This window comes from Ipomoea triloba, chromosome 9 (assembly GCF_003576645.1).
Source record: "Ipomoea triloba cultivar NCNSP0323 chromosome 9, ASM357664v1".
Classification (NCBI taxonomy): Eukaryota; Viridiplantae; Streptophyta; class Magnoliopsida; order Solanales; family Convolvulaceae; genus Ipomoea; species Ipomoea triloba.
The window spans coordinates 12,539,253-12,566,616 of record NC_044924.1 but is presented as its reverse complement, the minus strand read 5'-3'; the positions used below and the strand labels follow the sequence as shown (position 1 = coordinate 12,566,616).

Genomic DNA, 27,364 nt, shown 5'->3' with positions numbered 1-27,364 from the left:
AGTGTCCCTATTTTCAGCCTTAACATTTGGGCATTTCCATTAATATGATGAATTATGAAATATATATGAATTTCTAATTATGGAAATATACTTTATGAGTAATTGTTTTTTATTGATTATTATATGAGCCCATAATTATGGGCAATTCCATAAAATGATGATGAAAGTCTGATTATAGAAGTAATTAGTTTCACTGTTTGTGCATATTTAATGTTTTACATGTGGTGGAAGCAATCTATCTGTACTCTGTAGCCTGTAATATGTAAATATGTAAATCTGTATACTGATGCCTAATTGCCCATCCTTTATAGATGGAAAGCAATCAAAGTATCAGTGGAACAAAGAGTACAAACCCCAAGCATTGAGACAGATACTCAACAGCCTATGGTCACTCCTATTGTTCCTGCTGCTAAGAAGAGGAAGGAAATTGAGTCTAGATCCAAAGTCTGGGATCACTTTGAAAAGATCCTAGATTCTGAGGGAGAGTGGTTAAAGGCAAGTGCCTTTACTGTGCAAAACAGTTTGCATGTGAATCTAAAAAACATGGCACATCCTCTTTGAGGAGTTATATGCTGGGTTGCCTTAAAAATCCTTATTCAATACTGTTTCCACTTCTGGAATAAAGGTTCCTGAGGGGCTTTTGGAGATTTGGGTATTTAATCAACAGACCATTATGAGAGCCTTGTGTGAGATGATAATCATAGATAAGCTATCCTTTAGGTTTGTTGATGGCCAGGGGTTCAAGAGGTTTATTCTAGTAGCTTGTCCTAGATTTCATATCCCTTCTAGGTAGACAATATCTAGGGACATCTACCAAATATTCCTTGATGAGAGGCTAAACCTTAAGAAGTTGTTTAGGGTGGGCACCCAAAGAGTCAGTTTAATAACTGATACATGGACTTTTGTCCAGAGGATTAATTATATGTGCATTACTGCACATTTTATTGATGACCAGTGGAAGCTTCAGAAAAAAAAATAAATTCCTTTGTTCCTGTTTCTTCTCATGGGGGGGGGGGGGGGGGGAATATGTTGCAAAATCCCTAGAGAATTGTCTATTAGAGTGGGGGATTACAAATATGTTCACTGTAACAGTGGATAATGTTTCTTCTAATGATACAGCTTTGGGTTTTTTAAGAGCAAGCTGTTATCTTGGGGTTCTTCTTCTGTTAGGGTGCAATACATGCTAATTTCCTTAATATGTTTTGTAGAGTTGCCCATTGGAGCTACATCTACTATACCATCAAGGTTGCATACCTGTAATATATTTATTTGCCTTTTGTTTATGTTAATATAATAATCTGTTATGTTGTTTGCTATTGCCTCATGCATGTTGGCCTGTTGTTAAGCTGTTGTCTCATCTAACTGGCTGGGTAACTTTCTATTGTTGAAATGTTGCTGCCCTTAGATGAGTTGAGCCCAACTGAATGACTGATGTCCCATTTCTGGAATTCTGGTAATAAGCTATATCCTCTGGGTATACCTTTTGACTTGCAGTCTTGCTCTCTGCTCATATTTTACTTTTAGTCTTTTAATGCATTATTTTGTTTAGTAAGTTATTAATGTGTGTTTTATTGCCTGGCTATGATGATGCTTCCACCCTTGTCTGAATAAATGGAATGGTGTTGGTATGTTGCTAATGTGTTATTAAAACACATTCTAAGCAATTTGCCCCCATTCTTAATTGATATGGAAAAATGCAATCTGAGCCTATTAGCCTAATGGCTACAACATAATATTTATACTTAGTTAGCTTGTTTACTTAGTTAACCTGCCTAATATTGTTTTAAGTTTTGATATTAACAGGAAGAAGAGTATAGTAGTGTTTTAATATTGCTGCTGAGTGCTGACTGCTGAATGCTGATTTACTTTTGTTGAAAGTTTAACTTGGATTTTTGTAAATTGATATGATTGCTAATTGTTATGATTGTAAATTGTGATTAGTAAGTTATAAATTCTTTCTTTTTTTTTAACATAGAATTTTGTAAGTTGAACTTATATTGTAACTTCTAACTTCTAAGTTGTAAATGATTTTGTTTACTTAGAATTTAGAAGTTAAAAGAGGCTGAATAGTGAATAGCCTTATTCGTTATTAATTTTTATAGAGATTTTGAGTATTGAAGAATTCGTATATGTAGTTAATGCTAGTCGCAGTCGTTATACCATGGACCACGGTCCCCAATGCATGGCCACAAAACGACGTCGTTTCGGTAAGTGGGAGACGAAGCTCCGTAACTAATACTACAGTTCATCTCAAAAGATACTGCCTTACATTTGTTTTTATATTATTGAATAAAACTGTAGTTATATTGAAATATAACTATAGTTGTGTTGAAATGGAACTGCAGTGTATATGAACTGATATTGAATAACAGTTTCACATTTGTGTTTTTATATTATTGAATGAAACTGTAGTTATATCGAAATGTAACTGTAGTTGTGTTAAAATGTAACTGCAGTGTATATGAACTGATACTGAATAACAGTTTCACATTTGTATTTTTATATTATCGAATGAAATTGTAGTTATATCGAAATGTAACTGTAGTTGTGTTGAAATGTAACTGCAGTGTATATGAACTGATATTCAATAACAGTTTCACATGTGTGTTTTTATATTATCAAATGAAACTGTAGTTATATCGAAATGTAACTGTAGTTGTGTTGAAATGCAACTGCAGTGTATATGAACTGATACTAAATAACACTTTCACATTGGTGTTTTTATATTATCGAATGAAACTGTAGTTATATCGAAACGTAACTGTAGTTGTGTTGAAATGTAACTGTAGTGTATATGAACTGAAAGTGAATGGCGCGGAACGGAGGCCGTTTCATCCGTCTATTCATTAATCAAAACGACGTCGTTTTGGTGATTGTGGACCGCGGTCTACAGTAAAATTTGCGTGCTAGTCGTTGGTGGACTAAAGAAAAAGAAATAAAAAGTTTGGGGCCTGTTTACTAACTGGAAAGTTTCTCTACTTTTCTGAAAATTTTGAAAATTGGAGAACATAAAACAGAAAACATGTTTACTAGCACAGTTTTCTATTTTGAAAACATGAAACAATATTAAAAACTGTTTTCTAAATGGATAAAACAAAATCATCTATCATTTATTAGACTATATGTCACTATAACCACATTCTTACCATTATCTATTTACATATTTATTCATTATTATGATTACATTCATTATCATCTTCTTTTATTTATCATCATCTTCTATCCTTTCTACTTGCATTACTTATTTAAACATAACTTATTTGTTTATGCTTAAAATTATACATCATTCACATTATCAAAATTAAAAAGTGAAATATATACCACGTTTTATATTTTGATTGAACTCAATTGATTATTGGCTCAGATATTTTTAATTATGATATATCGGATACAAGTTTGGTCCAGATATCGGATATCAAAATTTCACATATATTATTATATTAGAATTCAAAATAAAAATTATATATTATATACATGTCATTCAAATGAATATATTCAAACTTATATTAAATATTAACTTAAAAAATATTAATATTATCTAAACTAAGTTTTATGTGAACTTAATAGGTTATTGGTTTTATGGATATACTTTTAGTTATGTTATATACAAAAATAAATTTGTTTATGATATCAAATGTAAAATTTTTACATATATTGGAGTTAAAAGTAAAAATTATATTTATTATATTTAAATCAAATATATTTTAAATATAAGGTCTAAAAATCACTCGTAATTAAACAGGTTATCAACACACTAAATGGTAAGGAACTAGCCAAACGGTTTGCTCCATTCACATGGATGCTTAAGGGATAAGGTGCCGAACCACCACAACAACCATGTTGGTTGTTTTTAAACTTGACATTTTCTATGGTCAAGATTTTTTCTACAAAATTTGTGAACAGGGTGATTTAACCACTTGTGATTTTTATTTATCTAGAGTTTCTATAAATAGCATCCCTCCTTACCATTTATAATCATCGAAAAACATAAGCTTTCATTCTTCTCTTCCTTTCCTCCTTTATATCTTTATATCTTAGTAGTGCTTAGCGCATTCCAATTGTAATTAATTAGTGAGTGCATGTAGGCTCTTCCTCTCTAAACTCTTCGCTTCTTCTTCTCCTTGGTCCAGCAGCCGCCACCTCCGCATAAGCGGAGGCGGTGTCTTCTCCTCTTCACGATTGTTGTCTTCTTTTGCTCTTTTCTTTCTGCCTCTCCTCTCCATTTTTGCCTCCCCCATCGCCGTCCACCACACCTACGATCTCGCACTGTCGCCGCAGTGTTCTTCGGCAATCGCCGCCCCTTTTCCTTCCCTTCCGGCGTTCTTCCTCTTCCCCATCTTCGGATCTGTCAAGAAGTACATCACCACTAAATAACGAAAAGAAGGTTTTGGGTTTTGCAAAAGGTGAAGTAGGAAGGAGTGGTTTTTTCTTGATTCAAAGCAGTGTTGTTTTTTTTGTTGCTATTATACCTTTCGTTTATTTATCGAATTTGTTGCTTCTCGCATCTTTAGCAAGTTTATTCCCTCTCGCTTCTTTTGCGAGTTTATTCCCTCTCATTTTTTTGGCGAGTTCTTGTTATAAGCGTAGAACGATAATTGGTCATGGCGTATGTGAACCACAAAAGAATGAAGATTGATACTCGGGTGGTGTCAACGACTTTTGAACTAGAGTATGCCTTCGTTATGTTTGACCAAATCACTATTGACAGTAAAGAAGCTTGGAGTGCTCCTGTCGACTTCAGCTTCAAATTTGTGAAACAGTCTGCGATTCAAGTTTTCGATAACATTGTTAGGAAATTTGTTTCTATGTCTGACTGTAAGGAATGTTTGTCCATTCCTGTAATCTTTCTTGTAAACGTTTCCGCTTATGATTCAATGAATTAGTCTCGAGAGATTATTATAAAAAAAAAAAAATTAGCGAGTACATGTTAGTACAGGATAGTTGTGTAACCTTAGAGAACAACACCGTTCTTTATGCCTTGCGCCTAGGCACTAGCAAAATTGTTTTAAAAGAGAATGAGTCATTTTGACGCTACAGCTTTAATTTTTGTTATAGGATCGATTTTCGCTACAGTATATACACATTGAATATATATATATATATATATATATATATATATATATATATATATATACTCTAATATGTCTGCATCAAATGCACGTACAGGTTAATAATTGGATCTGAATGCGTCACTAAATCCTAATCCCACTAAAAGGAATCCTAAATCCCAATCCATGATGAATGACATGCATGTATATCTGAATAAGCTTATCATCCCATATAGAAGCCATCTTTAATATAATATCCAAAAGCTTTCTTATTTAAGTATACATACAAATGTCCTAATCATGGGCTAGGTATAAATGCCAAAATATCTATACAAGTTCGATTGCTATATAAAAAATAACATAACAAATTAAAATATCATTTTAAAAAAATTCCCCACTAAAAATCACACTTTGTTTTTATTGATTACTTGTAAATGAAGTTGTTTCATCATGAGTTAATAACAAAAATTCACATAATTATCATTAAAAAAAAAACTATCAAATACAATAGTGACATGTTACGTAGTGAACATTATAATGTAGTTATATTTTTATAAGGAAACATAGCATCACTATATTATGAGTTAATTCCATTTTTGGTCCTAAATTTATAAGTGACAATCCACTTTTAGTCCATTTTTATTAGAACATCCTCATTTGGTCCTAGTATTATTGTGGCATAACCATTTTTAGTCCATCAATAAAATCGTTAAAATATCGTAAAATACAAAGACATTTCAATCTTTTTTATACAAAGTATGTTGAACTGCTATATTTTTTATGTTTATTTTTTAAAAAACATCTATAATTGAAGAGCGAAATGTTCTTGTATTTAACGATATTTAAACTGTTTTGTTGATAAAGGACCAAAAATGGTCATAACACAATAATACTAGGACCAAAAGTGGATGTTTTAATAAAAAGTGACTAAAAGTAGACTGTCACCTATAAATCTAGGGCCAAAAATGGAATTAACTCCTATATTATTTATATAGACTATGTTATACTTTTTACCATATGTTGCGACTTTACATAATGAATTCATGAAGGGTTAGCCAAGTAATTTAAATATGTTGTAATATATAATTAGCACATATCACATTATCGTCACTACTGGAAATTATCGTTTTTCTGACCACATTTCCGACCACCCAAAAAAAAAAATGGTAAAGTGACATTTTTTCACTTTTCCGTCGAAGGGTTATAGTGGTCGGATATTCCGACTACTTTTACAAAGTGGTCGGAATTTCCGACCACTATTTACAAAGCGGTCGGAAAATTTTCGTAAATTTAATTTTTTTAATTAAGAGTATTGTCCGACCACCAGGGTGGTAGGAAATACCGACCGCCAAGTAAAGGTGGTCGGAAAACCTTTTTTTTTTTTGTTTTTTAAAAAAAAAAAAGATTTCAACTTGCATTTCTTCAATTGACCACGATGTAAAGAGTTTACTAGTCGCATGTTGTGATGTTCAATATAAACAACTAAATTAGCCCAGCGTAACAACCATTTCACCATTTTTGTTATGAAAATAAGATTGTGTCGCCTTTTCGGCCGTATAGATATATGAAATCATTCAATTCCTTAAAACCTTTATTGTTGTTAGGGCTCTACTGTCCTAGTTCTATTGAGAATCATAATTCTATTGAGTTTCACAATCCCACATAATGTATTGTTATAGGGAATATACTCCGAGCTTACCGACTCGTGTATTGAGCCCACATCGGATCAAGCTCTACGTCATTTTCCAATAACTGTCGACATCTCGAGGGTACTCACTTGACCCGACCTGAAACTTAGGCTCTTTCTCAGCTTAGTAAGTTGCTGCTTAAACACCTTTAGCCTCGGTCCCAACCCCGTTGTTCGCCCTAGACCCCCAACCCCACGCGATAAGTACTAGAAGATAAATTTAGATAATAACGTCCAAACCATCCATTAATATAAACAACCACTTTAACATACCTTTGGGTAAATTATGATCAAAGATTATATGTTTTGCTTCGTGCCTTTTGTCTAGACCGCATCATTGATAGGCGAAATTTTTTTTCCTCTCTAACAGACGTCTAGGGTTTCGGCTTTCTTCCTAGGGTTTTCCAGGCTTTTACGTTGTTTTCTTGGCTTTTCTCCGGTCTCTTTCCCGGTTTCTTTCGTTTTTCATCGTCTGTGTGTTCGGTCGGCTTGGCGTCGGCGGCTGGGGTAGGAGGTCTTACCGCGCGGTGGGCGGACATGGCCTTGGAGGACGAAGAGGAGGCCTTTGAGCCGACTGTTTTCCCAGACCAGGGCGCTGCTACGGAGGCTGTCGAAACTTGGCCGATAGTCGGCCGGTTCTTGACGGAAAAGATGGTGAAGTTGGAGTACATGAGACAGGTGTTGGCGTCAGTTTGGAAGCCGGTGCGCGGTGTTCAGGTCACGGAGTTACAGCCCAACTTATTTATGTTTGTCTTTTACCATGTTTCAGACATGCAATATGTGTTGGAAGAGGGTCCGTGGTCGTTCGATAATTGCACGCTGGTTTGTAGACAAGTGCCCGATGGGGTGTTGCCCGGTGATGTTGTGCTCGATTCTATCGACATGTGGGTGCAGCTCCACGGTTTCCCTATAGGTTATACCTCAAGCGTGATTCAAGAGCAAATTGGGAATTATCTGGGGGCCTTCGTTAAGAGTGATGAACGGTTCGCCGGGGCGCCATGGCTGGATTTTTACCGTATTCGTGTTTCTTTGTCGGTTGCTAGACCGCTGAAGCGGCGGATGAAGCTTCTAAAACGTGACAAGTCGTGGTGTTGGGTGACGTTTCGTTACGAGCGTTTGCACTGTTTCTGCTTCTTTTGCGGCATGATGGGGCACACTCACCGGTTTTGTTTGAAAGCAAGGGAGTCTCTATTCCCGATTGATCAATACCCGTATGGTGCAGACCTTAGGGCGGGGCAGCGACGGGGTCCGAGAGCGGTAGGTGACAGTTAGCTTGTGCCGGTTGGGGGGATGCCGCGTGAGGTCGGACAGGCAGAGGTTGCGATAGTCGTGAGTGGCACCCCGATTGTCACAGCCCAACGGCAAGAGGCGGAGGTCGCGGTTGCTGCCGTGGCTAAACGTCGGCGCGAGGGGTCCGGGGGAGGTGTTAGGCGGAACGGTGGTGCTGGCGGTGATACTGTGATGACTGAGGTGTCAAAAAACTTGCATGTGGCGGGTTCTGGTTCTCAGACCCGCCCATCATCATGATTACGCTCAGTTGGAACTGTCGTGGCTTGGGCAATCCACGAACAGTTCAAGAAGTTGTGGACCTTGTGTCTCGTAAGAAGCCCGAGTTTTTGTTTTTGATGGAAACCAAGGTGGGGCAGATCCACGCAGAGCGTCTCTAGGTCAGGCTTGGTTTTGAGGGTCTATTTTATGTGGACAGTGTAGGGAGGAGTGGTGGTTTAGCTCTCTTGTGGAGGAGGAATAATACAACTAAGTTACTCAGTTTTTCGAAGAATCATGTGGATGTGGAGGTGTCTATTGCGGACTTGGAAGTCTGGAGGATGACTGGCTTCTACGGATTCCCGGAGCGTACTATGAGGAGTGCATCATGGGACCAATTGCGGACTCTCGTTAGTAGGTCTACCCTCCCCTGGGTTGTTGTGGGAGATTTTAATGATCTTTTATTCCAGCATGAGAAGCGAGGGGGTATTCCGCATCCTCACAATCTCCTTCGCGGTTTTGGGGAGGTGGTGGAGGAGTGTGGTCTTGCTCAGTTACCCATGAATGGTTATCAGTTTACATGGGAGAGGGGGAAAGGAACTACGGAGTGGATGGAAGAAAGATTGGATAAAGTTCTTGCAGGTGCAGATTGGACTAGCTCACTCCCTGGGGCTAGTGTTACCAATATTCTGACTCGTACTTCAGATCATTCGGCTCTCTATTTGGGGGTCAGGGATGAGGTGCGGGGGCATCGTAGTCTGCAAAGAACGTTTAAATTTGAGATGGCATGGGTCTATGATGAGGGGTGCAGGAGGCAGGAGGGCAGAGGGGCCGGTTTGCTTGACTGTCTTCGTTACTGTGGTGAAAGGCTGGTCCATTGGGGGGGGTGATCACTTCCACAAGTTTGGCGACAAGATAAAAAAACTAAGGAATGATCAGCTCCTGTTGAGGGGTAGGTTGGATCCCCACTCTCTGGGAGAGTATCAACGCCTTGAGGCTGAACTATGTTAGTTAGAGGCGCAGGAAGATGCTTTCTGGAGACAAAGAGCGAAACAACATTGGTTAAGGGGTGCGGATGCCAACACCAAGTTCTTTCACAAGTATGCTTCTGCCCGTAAGAAGAAGAACTTTTTATCTAGATTAAAGAATGACTCTGATGTGTGGGTGGAGGGGGAGGGTTTGAATGCTGTCGTGCTTGATTATTTTAATGATATCTTTGCATCGAACAATTCTTCCTTTTCTATGGATGCTTTTGTTGGGTCTGTTGTTCCACGTGTTACCCATGATCAGAATGAGTCCCTCTTGCGGCCTTTTGATGCGGATGAGGTAAAAACTGCTCTGTTCTCTATGTTTCCTGATAAAGCTCCGGGGCCAGATGGCATGAATCCTGGGTTTTATCAACATTATTGGGATGTGGTAGGAAACGATGTCTCTTCCTTTGTTTTAAAGTGTCTAGATGAGGGCACTATTCCAGATGGTCTCAATAATACCAATGTTGTTCTTATTCCTAAGAAGTCCAGTCTTGAAAAGGTGGCTGATCTCCGGCCCATTGCCCTCTACAATGTAGTTTACAAGATCATGGCTAAAATGGTGGCCAACAGGATGAAACCTTTGTTAGGGGAAGTGATTTCTGACTCTCAAAGTGCTTTTATCCCCAACAGGCTTATTACTGATAATATACTAGTGGCGGCTGAGGTGGGCCATTACTTGAACCGTAAGCAGTGTGGATTGGTTGGTTGGGCTGCCTTGAAGTTAGACATGGCCAAGGCTTATGACCGTATGGAGTGGTCATTTTTGCGTACTATGTTGGTGGCTCTGGGGTTTCATGAAAGGTGGGTGAATTTGGTTATGTTATGTGTAACCACAGTTTCCTACAACTTTCTTGTCAATGGTGTGAGTGCAGGTCAGGTTACTCCTACTCGGGGTATCCGACAGGGAGATCCACTATCCCCGTATCTGTTCATAATCTGTGCTGAGGGACTCTCTTTACTACTACAACAGGCTGAAGCAAGAGGGGATTTTCATGGTTGCAGAGTGGCTAGGGTTGCACCTCTGGTTTCGCATATATTCTTTGCAGATGACAGTCTCTTGTTCTTCAAGGCTACCATGCAGGAGGCAGGTGTTATCAAGCATTGCCTTACTGACTATGAGAACATGTCCGGCCAGACAGTTAACTATCATAAATCTAGCGTGTGTTTCAGTAGGAACACATCAGAGGCTGATAGATACGAGGTGGCTGCGGTTTTGGATGTGGTGCAGGCATCCAATTTCGGGAAGTATTTGGGGCTACCATCCTTTATAGGGAGAGAGAAAAGGGCAGTTTTTTCATATATTGAAGATAGGATTAAGCACAGGATTGGGTCATGGAGTAAAAAGCTTATTTCACAGGCAGGGAAGGAGGTACTCCTTAAGAGTGTGGCACAGTCTATGCCTACATTCTCGATGAGTGTGTTCTTAATTCCTGATTCTGTTTGCAGTTCTATTGAAAGAGCCATGAACCGTTATTGGTGGAGGACTGGTTGTGAGAGTGGTATTCATTGGAAAGCCTGGGATCATTTGTGTATTCCCAAGAAGTATGGGGGTCTGGGGTTTAAGGATTTGAGAGCTTTTAATCTTGCAATGTTGGGCAAGCAAGCCTGGCGTTTTCTGACAAGGCCTCATTTTTTGGTTGCAAGAGTTTATAAAGCCAGGTATTATCCTAAAGTTTCTTTCATTGATGCTACTCTGGGCAGTAACCCAAGTTTTTGTTGGAGAAGTATTATGGCTGCACATGAGATGGTCTGCACTGGGGTTCGGAGGAGAATTGGGGATGGAAAATCGACTCTCATTTGGGGACACCCATGGTTGCCTGACGATCCGGACCCCATGGTACACACTGCTATGCCACCCGAGTTAAGTGGTGCTTTGGTTTCTGGTCTAATTGACCCTGCTACGGGTACGTGGGATCATGCCATTGTACATGATATTTTTCTCCAAAGTGAGGTACAACGCATCTTGAGAATACCAATTTCCCCACAATATGAGGACAGCTGGTACTGGAAGGGAAACCCAGGGGGTAATTACACTGTTAAGGATGGCTATAGATGTTTTATGGGTAATTTTGATCATACCCCGGGTGTTTTCGATAAATGGTTACATCTTTGGAAAATCAAATGCCCTGCTAAGTGGAGAACTTTTCTTTGGAGAGCCTTAACCAATACTCTTCCTACCACAACAAATTTGATTATAAAGAGGGTGGAGGTTGATCCAGCATGCCCAATGTGTGGTCTTATGCATGAAAACACAATGCACTCACTTGTTTTGTGTGAATATTCAAGTCTTGTTTGGAATGAGTCTCCAATACATGTACCTAGTGTGATTGGACATGATTTTGGTGCTTGGTTTGATGGTGTGATTACTGTGTTAACACAAGACAACATTGTTTTTGTTATAGCAGTATTGTACCACATTTGGAAGGCTCGGAATTCGGCGGTATGGGAAGGAAGCTTACCGCGCCCGGCAAGTGTGTGGCGGAAGGTGCAAGCAGCGGCAGTGGCGTGGGGGTAGATCCACGTAATGCGTACGCAGCAGCAGCAGCACGGGCCCGCATCTCCGCAACTGCACTCAACCAATCCATGCTGCTTCGTCGACGCCGATTTTCGCCCGCAACTCAACACCGCCACAGTGGGTGCGGTCCTCCTCACTCACGATGGCGGCTTCATGGCAGCGTTCAACGGCCATCTTCCACCATGCTCGTCTCCTCTTATGGCGGAATCGCTCGCATGCAAGGAAGCACTCTCTTGGCTAAAGGGGCGGGGTCTGGATTCCGTAAATGTCTACACCGACTGTTCCACGCTGAAGAATTGATTAACATTGTCTAGTCCTAGTCTATTTTCTTACGTTCGTTACTCTATTGACGCCGCTAGGGCTATCATATCTACTTTTTCCAGTTGCTCAGTTAATTTTGTTCATAGATCTGCAAATAGAGGGGCTCACGTTCTTGCAACGCTGGCCTTCTCGCAGAATACTACTCTGTTTTGGGACTCTGTTCCCCCTGACTCTATTTCTGAGTTGATTTAATCTATTCACCGTTTTGGTGGTTTTAAAAAAAAATGATCAAAGATTATATTCTTTGAAACAATCCATTAATAGTACACTTCTAGTGTAGTATATAGGGTCAGTTCAGGTTACAGTCTATTTACCTAGTTTGCTTGTTGAAAGTGTCAGCTAGTTTACTCGTTACATAAGACAAGAGATCGTTACACAAGACAAGAGAGTGTTGATGTTGCTCATAATTAATATATTATCAACATAAACAAGGATTGTTTAGATTATAAATTGCTTCAATTCCTTTACCTTTATCAATCATCAAAGTGTTAGAACTTGACGCCACCATGAAGAAGAAACAAGATAAACCACCCGGCACAGGACCAATGGAACTCAGAATGAAGCATAAAGAAAACACCAACTTATTAGTGAAGCCATTCAAATGAAAGTGGGAGAAATAAACTTGTCACCAACGACAAGGAAGAATCAGGCTTGTTACAAAGAACAAGAAACAATTTTTAGCCATTGCTTCTCTTACACATTTTATTTTGATGTTCAAAAGTCAGTTAGGGATGAGAATGCCTTTATTTTTTAATCAAATCATTTGCATTTGATGGTGGAGAAATAAAAGTATGTAAAACCAAACATCATCATTCTTTTATGGAAAAAAAAAACTAAATAAGCCCTTAAACTATATATGGGAAACAACAATTAGACTCTTGACCTATTAAAATTTCACTTAAACACTTCAACTCATCAAATAAATGCAATTGAGTCGATTGGTTAATATAAAAAGGTAACCGATTCCAAAGACCTTGTGGTCAAGTGGCACCCGGTTGCACCTCACATAGGAAGGGTGGGTCGAGCCTCAATAGAGGCAATATTGGCTCTTTGTGGTGCTTCATTTAGTTGAGAAAGTAGCTATGAACAGATACTACATTGTAACATAGTCAATAATATTCCAAAAAATAATAATAAAAAGGTAACTGATTAAAAATTGATGACGTGACATTTTATTTAAATAAATAAATTTAAAAATTCAAACTGAAAAGCTATTGGAGAAGTTATTAATTTTTATATTTTGTAAATTATTTTAAAATTTTTTTTATTTGTACATGGCATCGCCAATTAGGATCACTTTACTTTTAACAAGTGTTTACTAGTTAATCGGCTCAATTGTATTAATTTGACAAGTTATTGGCTCAATTTAAAGAGTTGAAGTGTTTAATTGAAACATTTTATAATTTAAGGACCTACTTGTAATTTAACGAATTGTTTGACAGCCTATGACACTTTTGGCTTGCTTTATTGGCTATGTTTGTCAAACATAGCTGAAAATGTAGCTGAAAGCTGAAAAGTAGCTGAAAACTGAAAAGCTATAAATTCGAAGCTGTAACACCCCAATTTTCACATCTTGGATTTATTACAAAATCCTTAGAATATAATACATTGCGGAAGCGTCTAACCAGCAGAAAACTGGGTGTTACCGCCACGCTTAGGTATCTTTCCTATACCCAAACGCTAAGGCTAAACTTACAACCTCAAATAACCATATCAATATCCAGATATGTACATATGGAAATAATCCCTCAGGGTGTCTATTCTAGGATAGAGTAGTCTTCCACCTCGACTTCCATCCTATTCAGAGCTCATCGGGCCACAGAGGCCCACGCTAGACTGCATCTAATAAAGTACACAATGAAGTGTAGTTAGCGCGACGGCTAAGTAAGGATATCCATTATCACTCGAAAATAAACAAAGGTTTTCAAAATAATTATTCAACAAGAACAAGGTAAGATAACATTACCCAACAATCGCAATCAACCTGCAAACATTTTTAACAACAAGTAATTTCACTTCATTTCAGTAAATCGAGCAAATAACTCAGTCATTAATTCATCCGATGGTTAGCTCTCACACATCACCCATGGTACACAATTCTCGCCTTACTCATAAGTGGGGTACGAAACACATCCACTATTAGATCTCGGTGGGGTACACAACACATCCACCTTTCCAACTCTCACGTGGGGTACGAAACACATCCACGTTTAACTCACGGTGGGGTACGAAACACATCCACCTTTAATTCACGAGTGGGGTACGAAACACATCCACTATTAGATCTCGGTGGGGTACACAACACATCCACCTTTCCAACTCTCACGTGGGGTACGAAACACATCCACGTTTAACTCACGGTGGGGTACGAAACACATCCACCTTTAATTCACGAGTGGGGTACGAAACACATCCACTATTAGATCTCGGTGGGGTACACAACACATCCACCTTTCCAACTCTCACGTGGGGTACGAAACACATCCACGTTTAACTCACGGTGGGGTACGAAACACATCCACCTTTAATTCACGAGTGGGGTACGAAACACATCCACTATTAGATCTCGGTGGGGTACACAACACATCCACCTTTCCAACTCTCACGTGGGGTACGAAACACATCCACGTTTAACTCACGGTGGGGTACGAAACACATCCACCTTTAATTCACGAGTGGGGTACGAAACACATCCACTATTAGATCTCGGTGGGGTACACAACACATCCACCTTTCCAACTCTCACGTGGGGTACGAAACACATCCACGTTTAACTCACGGTGGGGTACGAAACACATCCACCTTTAATTCACGAGTGGGGTACGAAACACATCCACTATTAGATCTCGGTGGGGTACACAACACATCCACCTTTCCAACTCTCACGTGGGGTACGAAACACATCCACGTTTAACTCACGGTGGGGTACGAAACACATCCACCTTTAATTCACGAGTGGGGTACGAAACACATCCACTATTAGATCTCGGTGGGGTACACAACACATCCACCTTTCCAACTCTCACGTGGGGTACGAAACACATCCACGTTTAACTCACGGTGGGGTACGAAACACATCCACCTTTAATTCACGAGTGGGGTACGAAACACATCCACTATTAGATCTCGGTGGGGTACACAACACATCCACCTTTCCAACTCTCACGTGGGGTACGAAACACATCCACGTTTAACTCACGGTGGGGTACGAAACACATCCACCTTTAATTCACGAGTGGGGTACGAAACACATCCACTATTAGATCTCGGTGGGGTACACAACACATCCACCTTTCCAACTCTCACGTGGGGTACGAAACACATCCACGTTTAACTCACGGTGGGGTACGAAACACATCCACCTTTAATTCACGAGTGGGGTACGAAACACATCCACTATTAGATCTCGGTGGGGTACACAACACATCCACCTTTCCAACTCTCACGTGGGGTACGAAACACATCCACGTTTAACTCACGGTGGGGTACGAAACACATCCACCTTTAATTCACGAGTGGGGTACGAAACACATCCACTATTAGATCTCGGTGGGGTACACAACACATCCACCTTTCCAACTCTCACGTGGGGTACGAAACACATCCACGTTTAACTCACGGTGGGGTACGAAACACATCCACCTTTAACTCACGAGTGGGGTACGAAACACATCCACTATTAGTTCATCACACGACTCCATCACCAATAACTCACTCAGATATATTTTCCCAACCCGCATGCTTAGGTTAGTATTAGTCACGTCACAGAAAATCAAGTATAGAGTCATAATAATTTTCAAAATATAATTATTTTCCATGTTAATATAATGCACAAAAATAATATTTGTCAAAATTGTTTCTAACCATTCTTTTTCAGAAAATTTCAGCTTGGCGCAGTCCGAAAGATTGAGTCGGTAAAAATAGTTCCCGAACTCTTTTTCACTTGAAATTTTTATGGTAGAACCCTAACTCATAGTACTTGATGTCCATAAAAAGTTTTGGTCATATAGGTCCACGAATTAACACAGAAAATTACCTTTTTGCCCTTGGTCCGAAATATTCTTCTCACTGGACCAGTTTTGGAGAAATGAGCAAAAACCATACTTACACTACTCCGATCATTATGAAATTTTATATGTAGGTTCTAAACGTGTTGATCTATATGTCTACAAAATTTGGAGTCAAAATTCCTTACCAATTTTTCCCAATAATTTTCGAAAGTCACTGCTGGAAATTAGTTTGGTTTTTACTCAATAATTTCACAAGTATAAATTTATATGGGCATGAATACAACCTATACATGCATAAAATAGCTATAACATGTATATTAGAATTTACCAAAAATCAAAGTAAGAATTTTTGAAGCCAATTTATAGATCCATAACATAACACATAATNAAACACATCCACGTTTAACTCACGGTGGGGTACGAAACACATCCACCTTTAATTCACGAGTGGGGTACGAAACACATCCACTATTAGATCTCGGTGGGATACACAACACATCCACCTTTCCAACTCTCACGTGGGGTACGAAACACATCCACGTTTAACTCACGGTGGGGTACGAAACACATCCACCTTTAATTCACGAGTGGGGTACGAAACACATCCACTATTAGATCTCGGTGGGGTACACAACACATCCACCTTTCCAACTCTCACGTGGGGTACGAAACACATCCACGTTTAACTCACGGTGGGGTACGAAACACATCCACCTTTAATTCACGAGTGGGGTACGAAACACATCCACTATTAGATCTCGGTGGGGTACACAACACATCCACCTTTCCAACTCTCACGTGGGGTACGAAACACATCCACGTTTAACTCACGGTGGGGTACGAAACACATCCACCTTTAATTCACGAGTGGGGTACGAAACACATCCACTATTAGATCTCGGTGGGGTACACAACACATCCACCTTTCCAACTCTCACGTGGGGTACGAAACACATCCACGTTTAACTCACGGTGGGGTACGAAACACATCCACCTTTAATTCACGAGTGGGGTACGAAACACATCCACTATTAGATCTCGGTGGGGTACACAACACATCCACCTTTCCAACTCTCACGTGGGGTACGAAACACATCCACGTTTAACTCACGGTGGGGTACGAAACACATCCACCTTTAATTCACGAGTGGGGTACGAAACACATCCACTATTAGATCTCGGTGGGGTACACAACACATCCACCTTTCCAACTCTCACGTGGGGTACGAAACACATCCACGTTTAACTCACGGTGGGGTACGAAACACATCCACCTTTAATTCACGAGTGGGGTACGAAACACATCCACTATTAGATCTCGGTGGGGTACACAACACATCCACCTTTCCAACTCTCACGTGGGGTACGAAACACATCCACGTTTAACTCACGGTGGGGTACGAAACACATCCACCTTTAATTCACGAGTGGGGTACGAAACACATCCACTATTAGATCTCGGTGGGGTACACAACACATCCACCTTTCCAACTCTCACGTGGGGTACGAAACACATCCACGTTTAACTCACGGTGGGGTACGAAACACATCCACCTTTAATTCACGAGTGGGGTACGAAACACATCCACTATTAGATCTCGGTGGGGTACACAACACATCCACCTTTCCAACTCTCACGTGGGGTACGAAACACATCCACGTTTAACTCACGGTGGGGTACGAAACACATCCACCTTTAATTCACGAGTGGGGTACGAAACACATCCACTATTAGATCTCGGTGGGGTACACAACACATCCACCTTTCCAACTCTCACGTGGGGTACGAAACACATCCACGTTTAACTCACGGTGGGGTACGAAACACATCCACCTTTAATTCACGAGTGGGGTACGAAACACATCCACTATTAGATCTCGGTGGGGTACACAACACATCCACCTTTCCAACTCTCACGTGGGGTACGAAACACATCCACGTTTAACTCACGGTGGGGTACGAAACACATCCACCTTTAATTCACGAGTGGGGTACGAAACACATCCACTATTAGATCTCGGTGGGGTACACAACACATCCACCTTTCCAACTCTCACGTGGGGTACGAAACACATCCACGTTTAACTCACGGTGGGGTACGAAACACATCCACCTTTAATTCACGAGTGGGGTACGAAACACATCCACTATTAGATCTCGGTGGGGTACACAACACATCCACCTTTCCAACTCTCACGTGGGGTACGAAACACATCCACGTTTNCAAAAATCAAAGCAAGGATTTTTGAAGCCAATTTATAGATCCATAACATAACACATAATCATCACGTAAAAATTCCTAACCGTATAATTTCCTAGCAATTGTCTATATTCAAGTGATTGAGCCAACTTAAGGGATTCCTTACCTCAATAGAAGCTTTTAAACCAAAGTAGTTGCTAGCTCCTTTCTTGAATTCAAAGACCTACACTTGTACACTTGGGTTGGAAAAGCTTGGGAGCTCTTAGATCACAAAGGAGGACTAAATCTATTTTTTTTTTCTTCTTCCTAAGGGTGTAGCCGAAATGAGAGAGGGAGAGAGATGATCTTGGTGTGATTTTGTTCTTGATCTACAAGTAACAAGTGCAACCTCATTAATGCTTCATTAATTGCCCAATCTAGGCTTAGATTCACTTGCCACATGTCAACACCCCATGGAGTCCTTACAAGATCTCAAATCTAATTTGCCAGTTTATGCTTAAATCAGATGAATGTTCGGAGGATTATAACTTAATTCGGGAAAATTCTAATACCAAAATTATCGTAAAAATATTCTCGTCGCAAATCACCAATTTTGGGAATTTTCCGGTAATCCGCCAAATTTAGGTTCAGAGTCCGTAACAATTTATCCCTTACAGTCCAAATAGAATTTCTCTTGAGCTAATCAAAAATTCAGGCTTAATCGTATGATACTTAATAATCCCAATTCTAGAAAAATTCGAATTGAATCTACGTCCTTAAAATTTTCTCGGTTCGTAACCGATACGTAGTTCGTAGCTTATCGATAATTAATCCTTAAGAGAAAAAGTTATTTCAAGCTCCGAATGGTTTTCTCTTAAATGTCATAGCTTAAAAAAATTATATCGCTATTCTCGAATTTTAACTATGCCGTGAAAACCGAGGGGTTACAGAAGCTGAAATCTGAAGAGTTGTTAACCTAGCTGTTATGCTTAAAAGTGTTTGGTAAAATTAGCTTTTTGATAATAAGCTGATAAATGTAAAAAGACTAAAAAGAACATTTTCATACAATTTAAATAGTTTTAAATTTAAATAGGTTTGTTTATATATTAAAATATAAAATAGTGAAATCAATATATTTTAATAAAATATAAAGTAAGAAAATTGTATCAAGATGGAAAAAATTGTATGAAGATGGAGAAAATCAATGTTCAAACACAAATGTCAAATTGAAATTACAACCAAACATATTGAAGAGAAAAAAAGTCAAAAAGGTTTAGCCAAAAAGGTTTTAATTGGGAATGATAAATGATGTTATTTCTTTAAAATAATAAGGTTAAAGATGGAAAAAAGTTAGTAAGCTACTAGCTTATTTTGAAAAGCTACCTTAGGTAGCGTTCAGAAATAAACTTTTATTTTAAACTACTAACTTATTTTAGGAACATTACATACCAAACAGAGCTTATAGTTTATTAGTAGCTTAAAATAAGCTATAAGCTCCTAAATAAGCTTTGCCAAATAGAGCCATTATATTTTAGATCATTAATTTTAGGAAAAATGATCAAATAGGCCCTTGAACTTTAGCTGAAAAGTCAATTAGCCTCCTAAACTTTTTAAAGATACAATTACACCATCAACAATTTATTTTGATGCAATAAAGTCCAAAAATCGATTAATGACCTACTATCACAAGTCATTAGGGTTCCACTAACCCACCGTCGAGATTCCGACAAAATTTCATGCAACAAAGTGATCAGCGACCATTCGCGTCCTTCTCGTCTAAAATTATTACAATCAATAGTCATAATAGGTAATTTGGAGTATAATTGTAGTTTTGATTTATTTCCTTGATTGAATTAAAAAAAATAGCATTCTGTTCTGAACTTTCTTTAGAAGTTGGGTCATTAGTTCTTGCATATCTGGAAGATATATGATATCGAATTGAATGAACATTTCCTCTTGCAGCTCAGGTTGAAAATGGTATCGTATGTGTTTAGATCCTTACTCCTGAAACTAACACCCAGCAGTCTTCCATGGCTTCCACTCTAATGAAAGAGGCTCCTCCCCACTCTCCAAGGCCATCTCAGGAGAAAAAGCCTCAGGTTTCTGCTTCACCTAGCCATGGTGTTGCCCCTACAGCAAAGTAATGTTTTTCTCATTACTTTATCATCCAAGAAAATTACTATCAAGCATCCCATCACTCCCAGCTTTGTGTTAATTTCAATCAAAGTAAGTTTGTATCTCTTCCTTTTGTATCCCCTATTATATGTATCCTGAATCTATGTTGAACATGTCTGAAATACAGAATCATCTACTCCAGATACTACTTAATATATACTTACGCCTTGATTCCAATGAATTTAATTTTTAAGATGGTTGTATCTTGTGCCCCTCCACATCTACCTTGCACTTTTATCTCTGTTATAAAGCATTGTCAGCAAAATAAGGGTTTGGTAAAGTTTGCATATTACCTTTTAAGAAGTTTTAAGACCAAATAAAATGATCATATATTCATATCCCAGATGCAATCATGCATTTCCCCTCCATATCCAATTCATCTTAATTTTAAAAGTTAAATGTCTGATGTATGTACAATTGTACAACTTCAGTGTTCTGATATCAACTTCATTTTTCCATTTCCATCCAATTCCACCACATTTTCTGCTTGAGTGTTAGTCTACTCAAATTCTTTTTATTTATTTGTGCGAAAGTAGATTGATGGATCTGCATGGTTCCGAATATGTACTTACCTTTAATTTGAAGACGAAGATGGTGACTGGATGCTCATTGGTGATCTTCCATGGGAGTAAGTTTGGTTTTTCTTTGGTTATAGATTCTCCATTTCGGCCTTGAATCTGCCCCCATTAGTACTATCCTTAATAAGTGAAAATATATTAAATGCGTTATGGAAAGTTCGAAAATGAAATATTGTTAAGTTGTGCAAAACAGTGGCAGCATTTTGAAGATTGTTTAAAAGAATAATACAAAAACATAACATCAAATTATAGCATGTATTAAACAAAAGTGTAAAACTTAACAAAATAAACCATCTGTTAAGTGTTAAGTCTATTCAAAGTAATAAAAACACCAAATGAAATACATATTGTTCATGCTTAAACAGCTCCAAAATAACAAAGGCTAGCATGGGTTGGGCTCATTCTTAGGCTTTTTCAAAGTCTTTGAAGATGATGAACAATCCATGTTTGTTCTCTTCAAAGATTGCTGGTCAGGAGTGCTTTCATCAAGAATGATTACTTCTGAATTAGACGAAGGTATAACTTCTAGTGGTTCAATGCCCTGATTCAAAAAAATAATAAACATTAGCATAAAAGAATTTAAAACAGTATTTAAAAACATGTTAAATAGTACAAACTTGTCCAAAATTTTCATTGAATTCTTTTTCCTAAGCAAGCTTCCTAATCACACTGCCTTGTTCTCCCTTTTTGAAAGAATTGCTTATTGCTTCGTCAGCTTGCACTATCATGAACTTCATGGTCTTTCCAATTAATCCCTCAATCTCATTGGGCATACAACCCTCCTATTCCAACCAAATAAACATTAAATAGTATAAAACGGATAATATTATTAACATGCTCAAAAACAAAGTCACTAACCTCAGAATATTTCCCCTTTAACTCGCTAGCAGTGATCCCTAATAGAGGCGAACACACATTATCCCAAAGAATTAGTTGTCCATCTTGCTCATCACCAAGTATATCAATAACCAATTTATACTTGATTATTTCGTCAGGACTCTGTTGGTCACATGACTTACAATACATTTGATCATTAATTTCTTGAAGTTTCTTCCCACAACCCTTATTCGCACATGCAATGAAGTACCAATCGGGTTGAATATCTGAAATTTCTCCAACGACCCAAAATTCTCCTATCTATAAATGCTATTTAAAATGCGTTAGAAATTGAGCAATTGAATATTGAAATGAATTTAATATAAATTGAGTATAAATGTTTTTGACCTTCTTATCATCATAAATATCCATTAAAGAAGTCACTGTGATATTCTCATTTGACATAGTTTCCAACGATCCGGATCCCGTGTTTAATTTCTGGATCTTGAGCTTATACTCCGTATTGGAGTCAAGAACCTAGGCAAACTACTTAAAATAACTTGTAATCATAAAAGATATTACCAAAAACATATTATACGGTGTGACTAAAGTAAATTGTATTAATACCTATCCTTGAAAGCAAAAAGCTCGGGGCATTCATAGTTGAACAAAACCCTAGTTGCAGTATACGAACTGGAAATCCTAATCTCACCATCTAATATACAAAAAGTATTTGTAAATAAGTATATCTCACACAAATAAAATAAAATATACCATTATGTTATTACTCACCATCAGTGACCCTAGCTTTACATAATTGTAGTATAACAATCAATGAGTCTGTTAAAGCACCATTAAAAAAGGGCAAAACGGAATCCACGTCTGTTAAAGCACCATTAAAAAAGGGCAAAACGGAATCCACATGCTCGTCCCATAAGGTTACGGTCAATCGACTTTCCCTGAATAAAAACACCCATAAGGTTACGGTCAATCGACTTTCCCTGAATAAAAACAAATTAATTTTGTAATAAAGGATATATGTTTACACATGTCTGGATATCATGCTTAATGCAATCGACTTTCACTGAACATTGTAAATTGGATATTATGTTTAATGTAACCTTTAATATTATTTACAAAAGAATGTTTACGGTCAATATATTATTTTTGTATTTTGAAATAAAATAATAAGGCATAAAAAATTACAAAAGTGCATACCTACAATCCTCAATAACAAAATCAACCAACCTTTGGGAAGTTTGTTTAACTTGAATATCTTTTGGCTGATGAATGGAAACGACACGACCAATCAAATCTATGAAAATAATAAATACATTAACATGACATAGGATTTGTATAACATTAAATATAAAACGACATTGGAATGGTAACTTACCAATTAACTGGTTACAATCAACACCTCCTGGAGCCTTTAAGGATAATCCTTAAATTGAAACATGTTTTTCGGAAAAATTGAATCATCTTGATCCGAAAAACTGATCACCGTATCATTGTTTGCTTTCAGGATGTATTTGTGCTCGCATGTCTTAAACCTCATGCGAGATGTATGCACAATGAAATTCTGAACGTCATAAACCTTTCATTCCCTCAAAAGAGTACTGAATTTTTGAACATATTCTTTTGGAATTTGTAAATGGATGCAAATTCCCTATGAGAATCATTCAATAATTAAAATTATTATATAGATATTCAATAAAAGAGAAAATTTTGTTGTTTAAATAATGTATAATGCAATGCATACCTTATAGTCATGAAATAAGCACTATAGAGTTTGGTGGTTCAGTGGTGTGCGTTGATATTCTTTAGAAAAATAATAACGCATTAAACGAAGGCATATGGATGTTTTTCTTGTCCTAAGAGAGAGTTGGGATGCATAAAGAAGACTTGAATCCATACTTTATTGTTGAATAGAATGACAATACAAAGAAAAAATAATATGTATGTAAATTGATCATGGGGTGTAGCATATATATATATATATATATATATATATATATGACTAAAATGGAGTAAGATTGACCACTTTAGTAGGATATTACCATTTGAAATTTGGTTATAAATGGTTATAAATTAAAATGTAATAAACTTGAATATTTGACTCATAATAAAGAGATAAATAATCTTACGTAATCTATCTATTAATAAAAGCATTATCGTCCTTCTAAAGTTTCCCGCTCAAAGTTAGGGTCATTTTTTAATAGAATGACAATACAAAGAAAAAATAATATGTATGTAAATTGATCATGGGGTGTAGCATATATATATATATATATATATATATATATATATATATATGAATAAAATGGAGTAAGATTGACCACTTTAGTAGGATATTACCATTTGAAATTTGGTTATAAATGGTTATAAATTAAAATGTAATAAACTTGAATATTTGACTCATAATAAAGAGATAAATAATCTTACGTAATCTATCTATTAATAAAAGCATTATCGTCCTTCTAAAGTTTCCGGCTCAAAGTTAGGGTCATTTTGGTAAACTCAGTTATTTTATTTATTAATTTATTAATTAATTAATTTAATAATTATTAATTTATTATGGTTAAATGTTGGTGATTCAATAATTGGATTTATTAATTAATTAAAATGTTAAATAGGTAATATAAAAAATGGTAATATTAATTGGTGATTGAATAATTGATGATATAATTGGTGATATATTTGTAATTTCAATTAAGTTATTTCAATCAAATAAAATTTAATACATAATTTCAAGATGTATTCTTCATCCAGTTCATTAATAATTTTCCTAATCTTATATATATTTATGTACCTAAAAAACTACGTTAATTTCCTAATCTTATACATAGTTATATATATTATATACGTAGTATATTATATGCTATACATGATTTTTTCTTATTATCATCATAATTCTCTTTCCTAATATATTTTCTTTATATATATATATATATTTATATTATGCTATACGGATTATGTATATATATGTATATATGCACAAAGGGAAATTTAACGGAAATTATTGACTGATTTATATATGTTAATCTTTTGACTGATGTATATATATGTATATATGCACAACTAAACATTTGTCTTTCTATCACATTATGAGTTTTTGATAACTGCCATCTAGGAGGAAGTGATAAACACTAGAGAATTGGAAAGGTAAGGATTAGACTATCAACTCTATTAATTTTTCATGTTTTTATTTTCGCCAATTGAATCTGTTTTCCTATTCATCAAAATCTATTTCTCCCGGTTTTTCCTGGAAAATCAAGAACCATGAGGACTGTGCAAATGATTGGTTACCAGATTGGCGATGCGGTGGAGGTGGCGAGCAACGATGAAGGCTTCGTGGGATCCAACTACGAGGCGACGGTGGTGGGTCAATTGACCACCGGCAATGTCTACATAGTTCAATACAAGAATCTGATGACGGACGACTTTTCCGCCCCACTGACAGAGAACGTTCCCCTCGCACAAATCCGGCCACACAAATCTACATAGTTCAAAGGTNCAATGTCTACATAGTTCAATACAAGAATCTGATGACGGACGACTTTTCCGCCCCACTGACAGAGAACGTTCCCCTCGCACAAATCCGGCCACACAAATCTACATAGTTCAAAGGTGGACTGCACTTGCGGCGGCTGCGGCCGGATTTGTGCGAGGGGAACGTTCTCCGTCAGTGGGGCGGAAAAGTCGTCCGTCATCAGATTCTTGTATTGAACTATGTAGACATTGCTGGTGGTCAATTGACCCACCACCGTCGCCTCGTAGTAGGATCCCACGAAGCCTTCATCGTTGCTCGCCACCTCTACCGCATCGCCAATCCGGTAACCAACTGTTTGTACAGTCCTCATGGTTCTTGATTTTCCAGGAAAAGCCGGGAGAAATAGATTTTGATGAATAGGAAAACAGATTCAATTGGCGAAAATAAAAACATAAAAAATTAATAGAGTTGATAGTCTAATCCTTACCTTTCCAATTCTCTAGTCCTTTGCTGGTTTATCACTTCCTCCTAGATGGCAGTTATCAAAAACTCATAATGTGATAGAAAGACAAATGTTTAGTTGTGCATATATACATATATATATACATCAGTCAAAAGATTAACATATATAAATCAGTCAATAATTTCCGTTAAATTTCCCTTTGTACATATATACATATATATACATAATCCGTATAGCATAATATATATATATATATATATATATATATATAAAAGATGATATATATATAAAGAAAATATATTAGGAAAGACAATTATGATGATAATAATAAAAAATCATGTATATGTATAAGATTAGGAAATTAACGTAGTTTTTTAGGTACATAAATATATATAAGATTAGGAAAATTATTAATGTACTAGATGAAGACTACATCTTGAAATTATGTATTAAATTTTATTTGATTGAAATGACTTAATCGAAATTACAAATATATCACCAAATCACCAATTATATCATCAATTATTCAATCACCAATTAATATTACCATTTTTATATTACCTATTTAACATTTTAATTAATTAATAAATCCAATTATTGAATCACCAACATTTAACCATAATAAATTAATAATTATTAAATTAATAAATTAATAAATTAATAAAATAACTGAGTTTACCAAAATGACCCTAACTTTGAGCGGGAAACTTTAGAAGGAGGATAATGCTTTTATTAATAGATAGATTTCGTGATAATGTTAGACAATTTTAAAATAGTTAAAGAGTAATTAATATTAAAAGTTACAAAAATTTATACAAGTCATAACATTTGAAACAAGATATAATAATGTGAGTACTGTTACAATTCATTGTCATTATGGACATTATTATTGTAACGTATGTAACGGTTATGTAATCATTGCATCCATTTAATAACTTTTGTATATATATGTATGTGTATCCTTTGGCTGTAGTAGCAATAAATAAGATCACAATTTTGTTTTTCTTGCTTTATCTCTTTACTTCTCTTTTCTTCTCTACAACTATTATGTAATCTATAATATACAAGCTAATAGACTTTCCTATTAGAACACGTTATTAGCACGCTCAGTATACCGTGGTGAACGGTAATTTTATAAGTTTTTTTTTAATGCCTAAATTGCATATGTATGCCTGTGAATTTTGATAATATGCTAGTATGCATTCTGGTATCTATATTCTGGTAGTATACATATATGAACCAATTGCATATATTTTTTATGTGCATTTTGTTTATCTACATGAATTAAGTGTATATGAATATATTTTTAGTATGCTAGAAATAAAGATGTTACTATTCTAACAAAAGTGTTGAGAAGAAGGGTTAACGGTATCCTTAATTATTTACTGATTAACGTTCATAGTTGTTCAAGTTGTCTATATGTATATATTTTAATACTGATTGTGTTGTTATGTTCAAATGCAATGCATACATATCCATGTTTATATATATTAATATTATTCAGAATACATTTTTTTTCAAAAATTAATAAGAACGATATATAAGATATTCTGAACACCAAG

General features: G+C 36.8%; 2 protein-coding genes across 2 annotated transcripts; both read left to right on the top strand.

Moving 5' to 3' along the window:
• Positions 1 to 7,272: 7,272 nt before the first annotated feature.
• Positions 7,273 to 8,007, top strand: LOC116029568. Its single transcript, XM_031271618.1, has one exon. It carries the CDS (start codon positions 7,273 to 7,275, stop codon positions 8,005 to 8,007), a length of 735 nt encoding a protein of 244 aa, XP_031127478.1.
• Positions 8,008 to 8,025: 18 nt separating this feature from the next.
• On the top strand, positions 8,026 to 20,421 carry LOC116029567. The gene is made up of 4 exons (XM_031271617.1): positions 8,026 to 8,236; positions 8,446 to 9,092; positions 9,232 to 11,691; positions 20,272 to 20,421. Exons 1-4 carry the CDS (start codon positions 8,026 to 8,028, stop codon positions 20,419 to 20,421), a joined length of 3,468 nt encoding a protein of 1,155 aa, XP_031127477.1.
• The last annotated feature ends 6,943 nt before the right edge of the window (positions 20,422 to 27,364 follow it).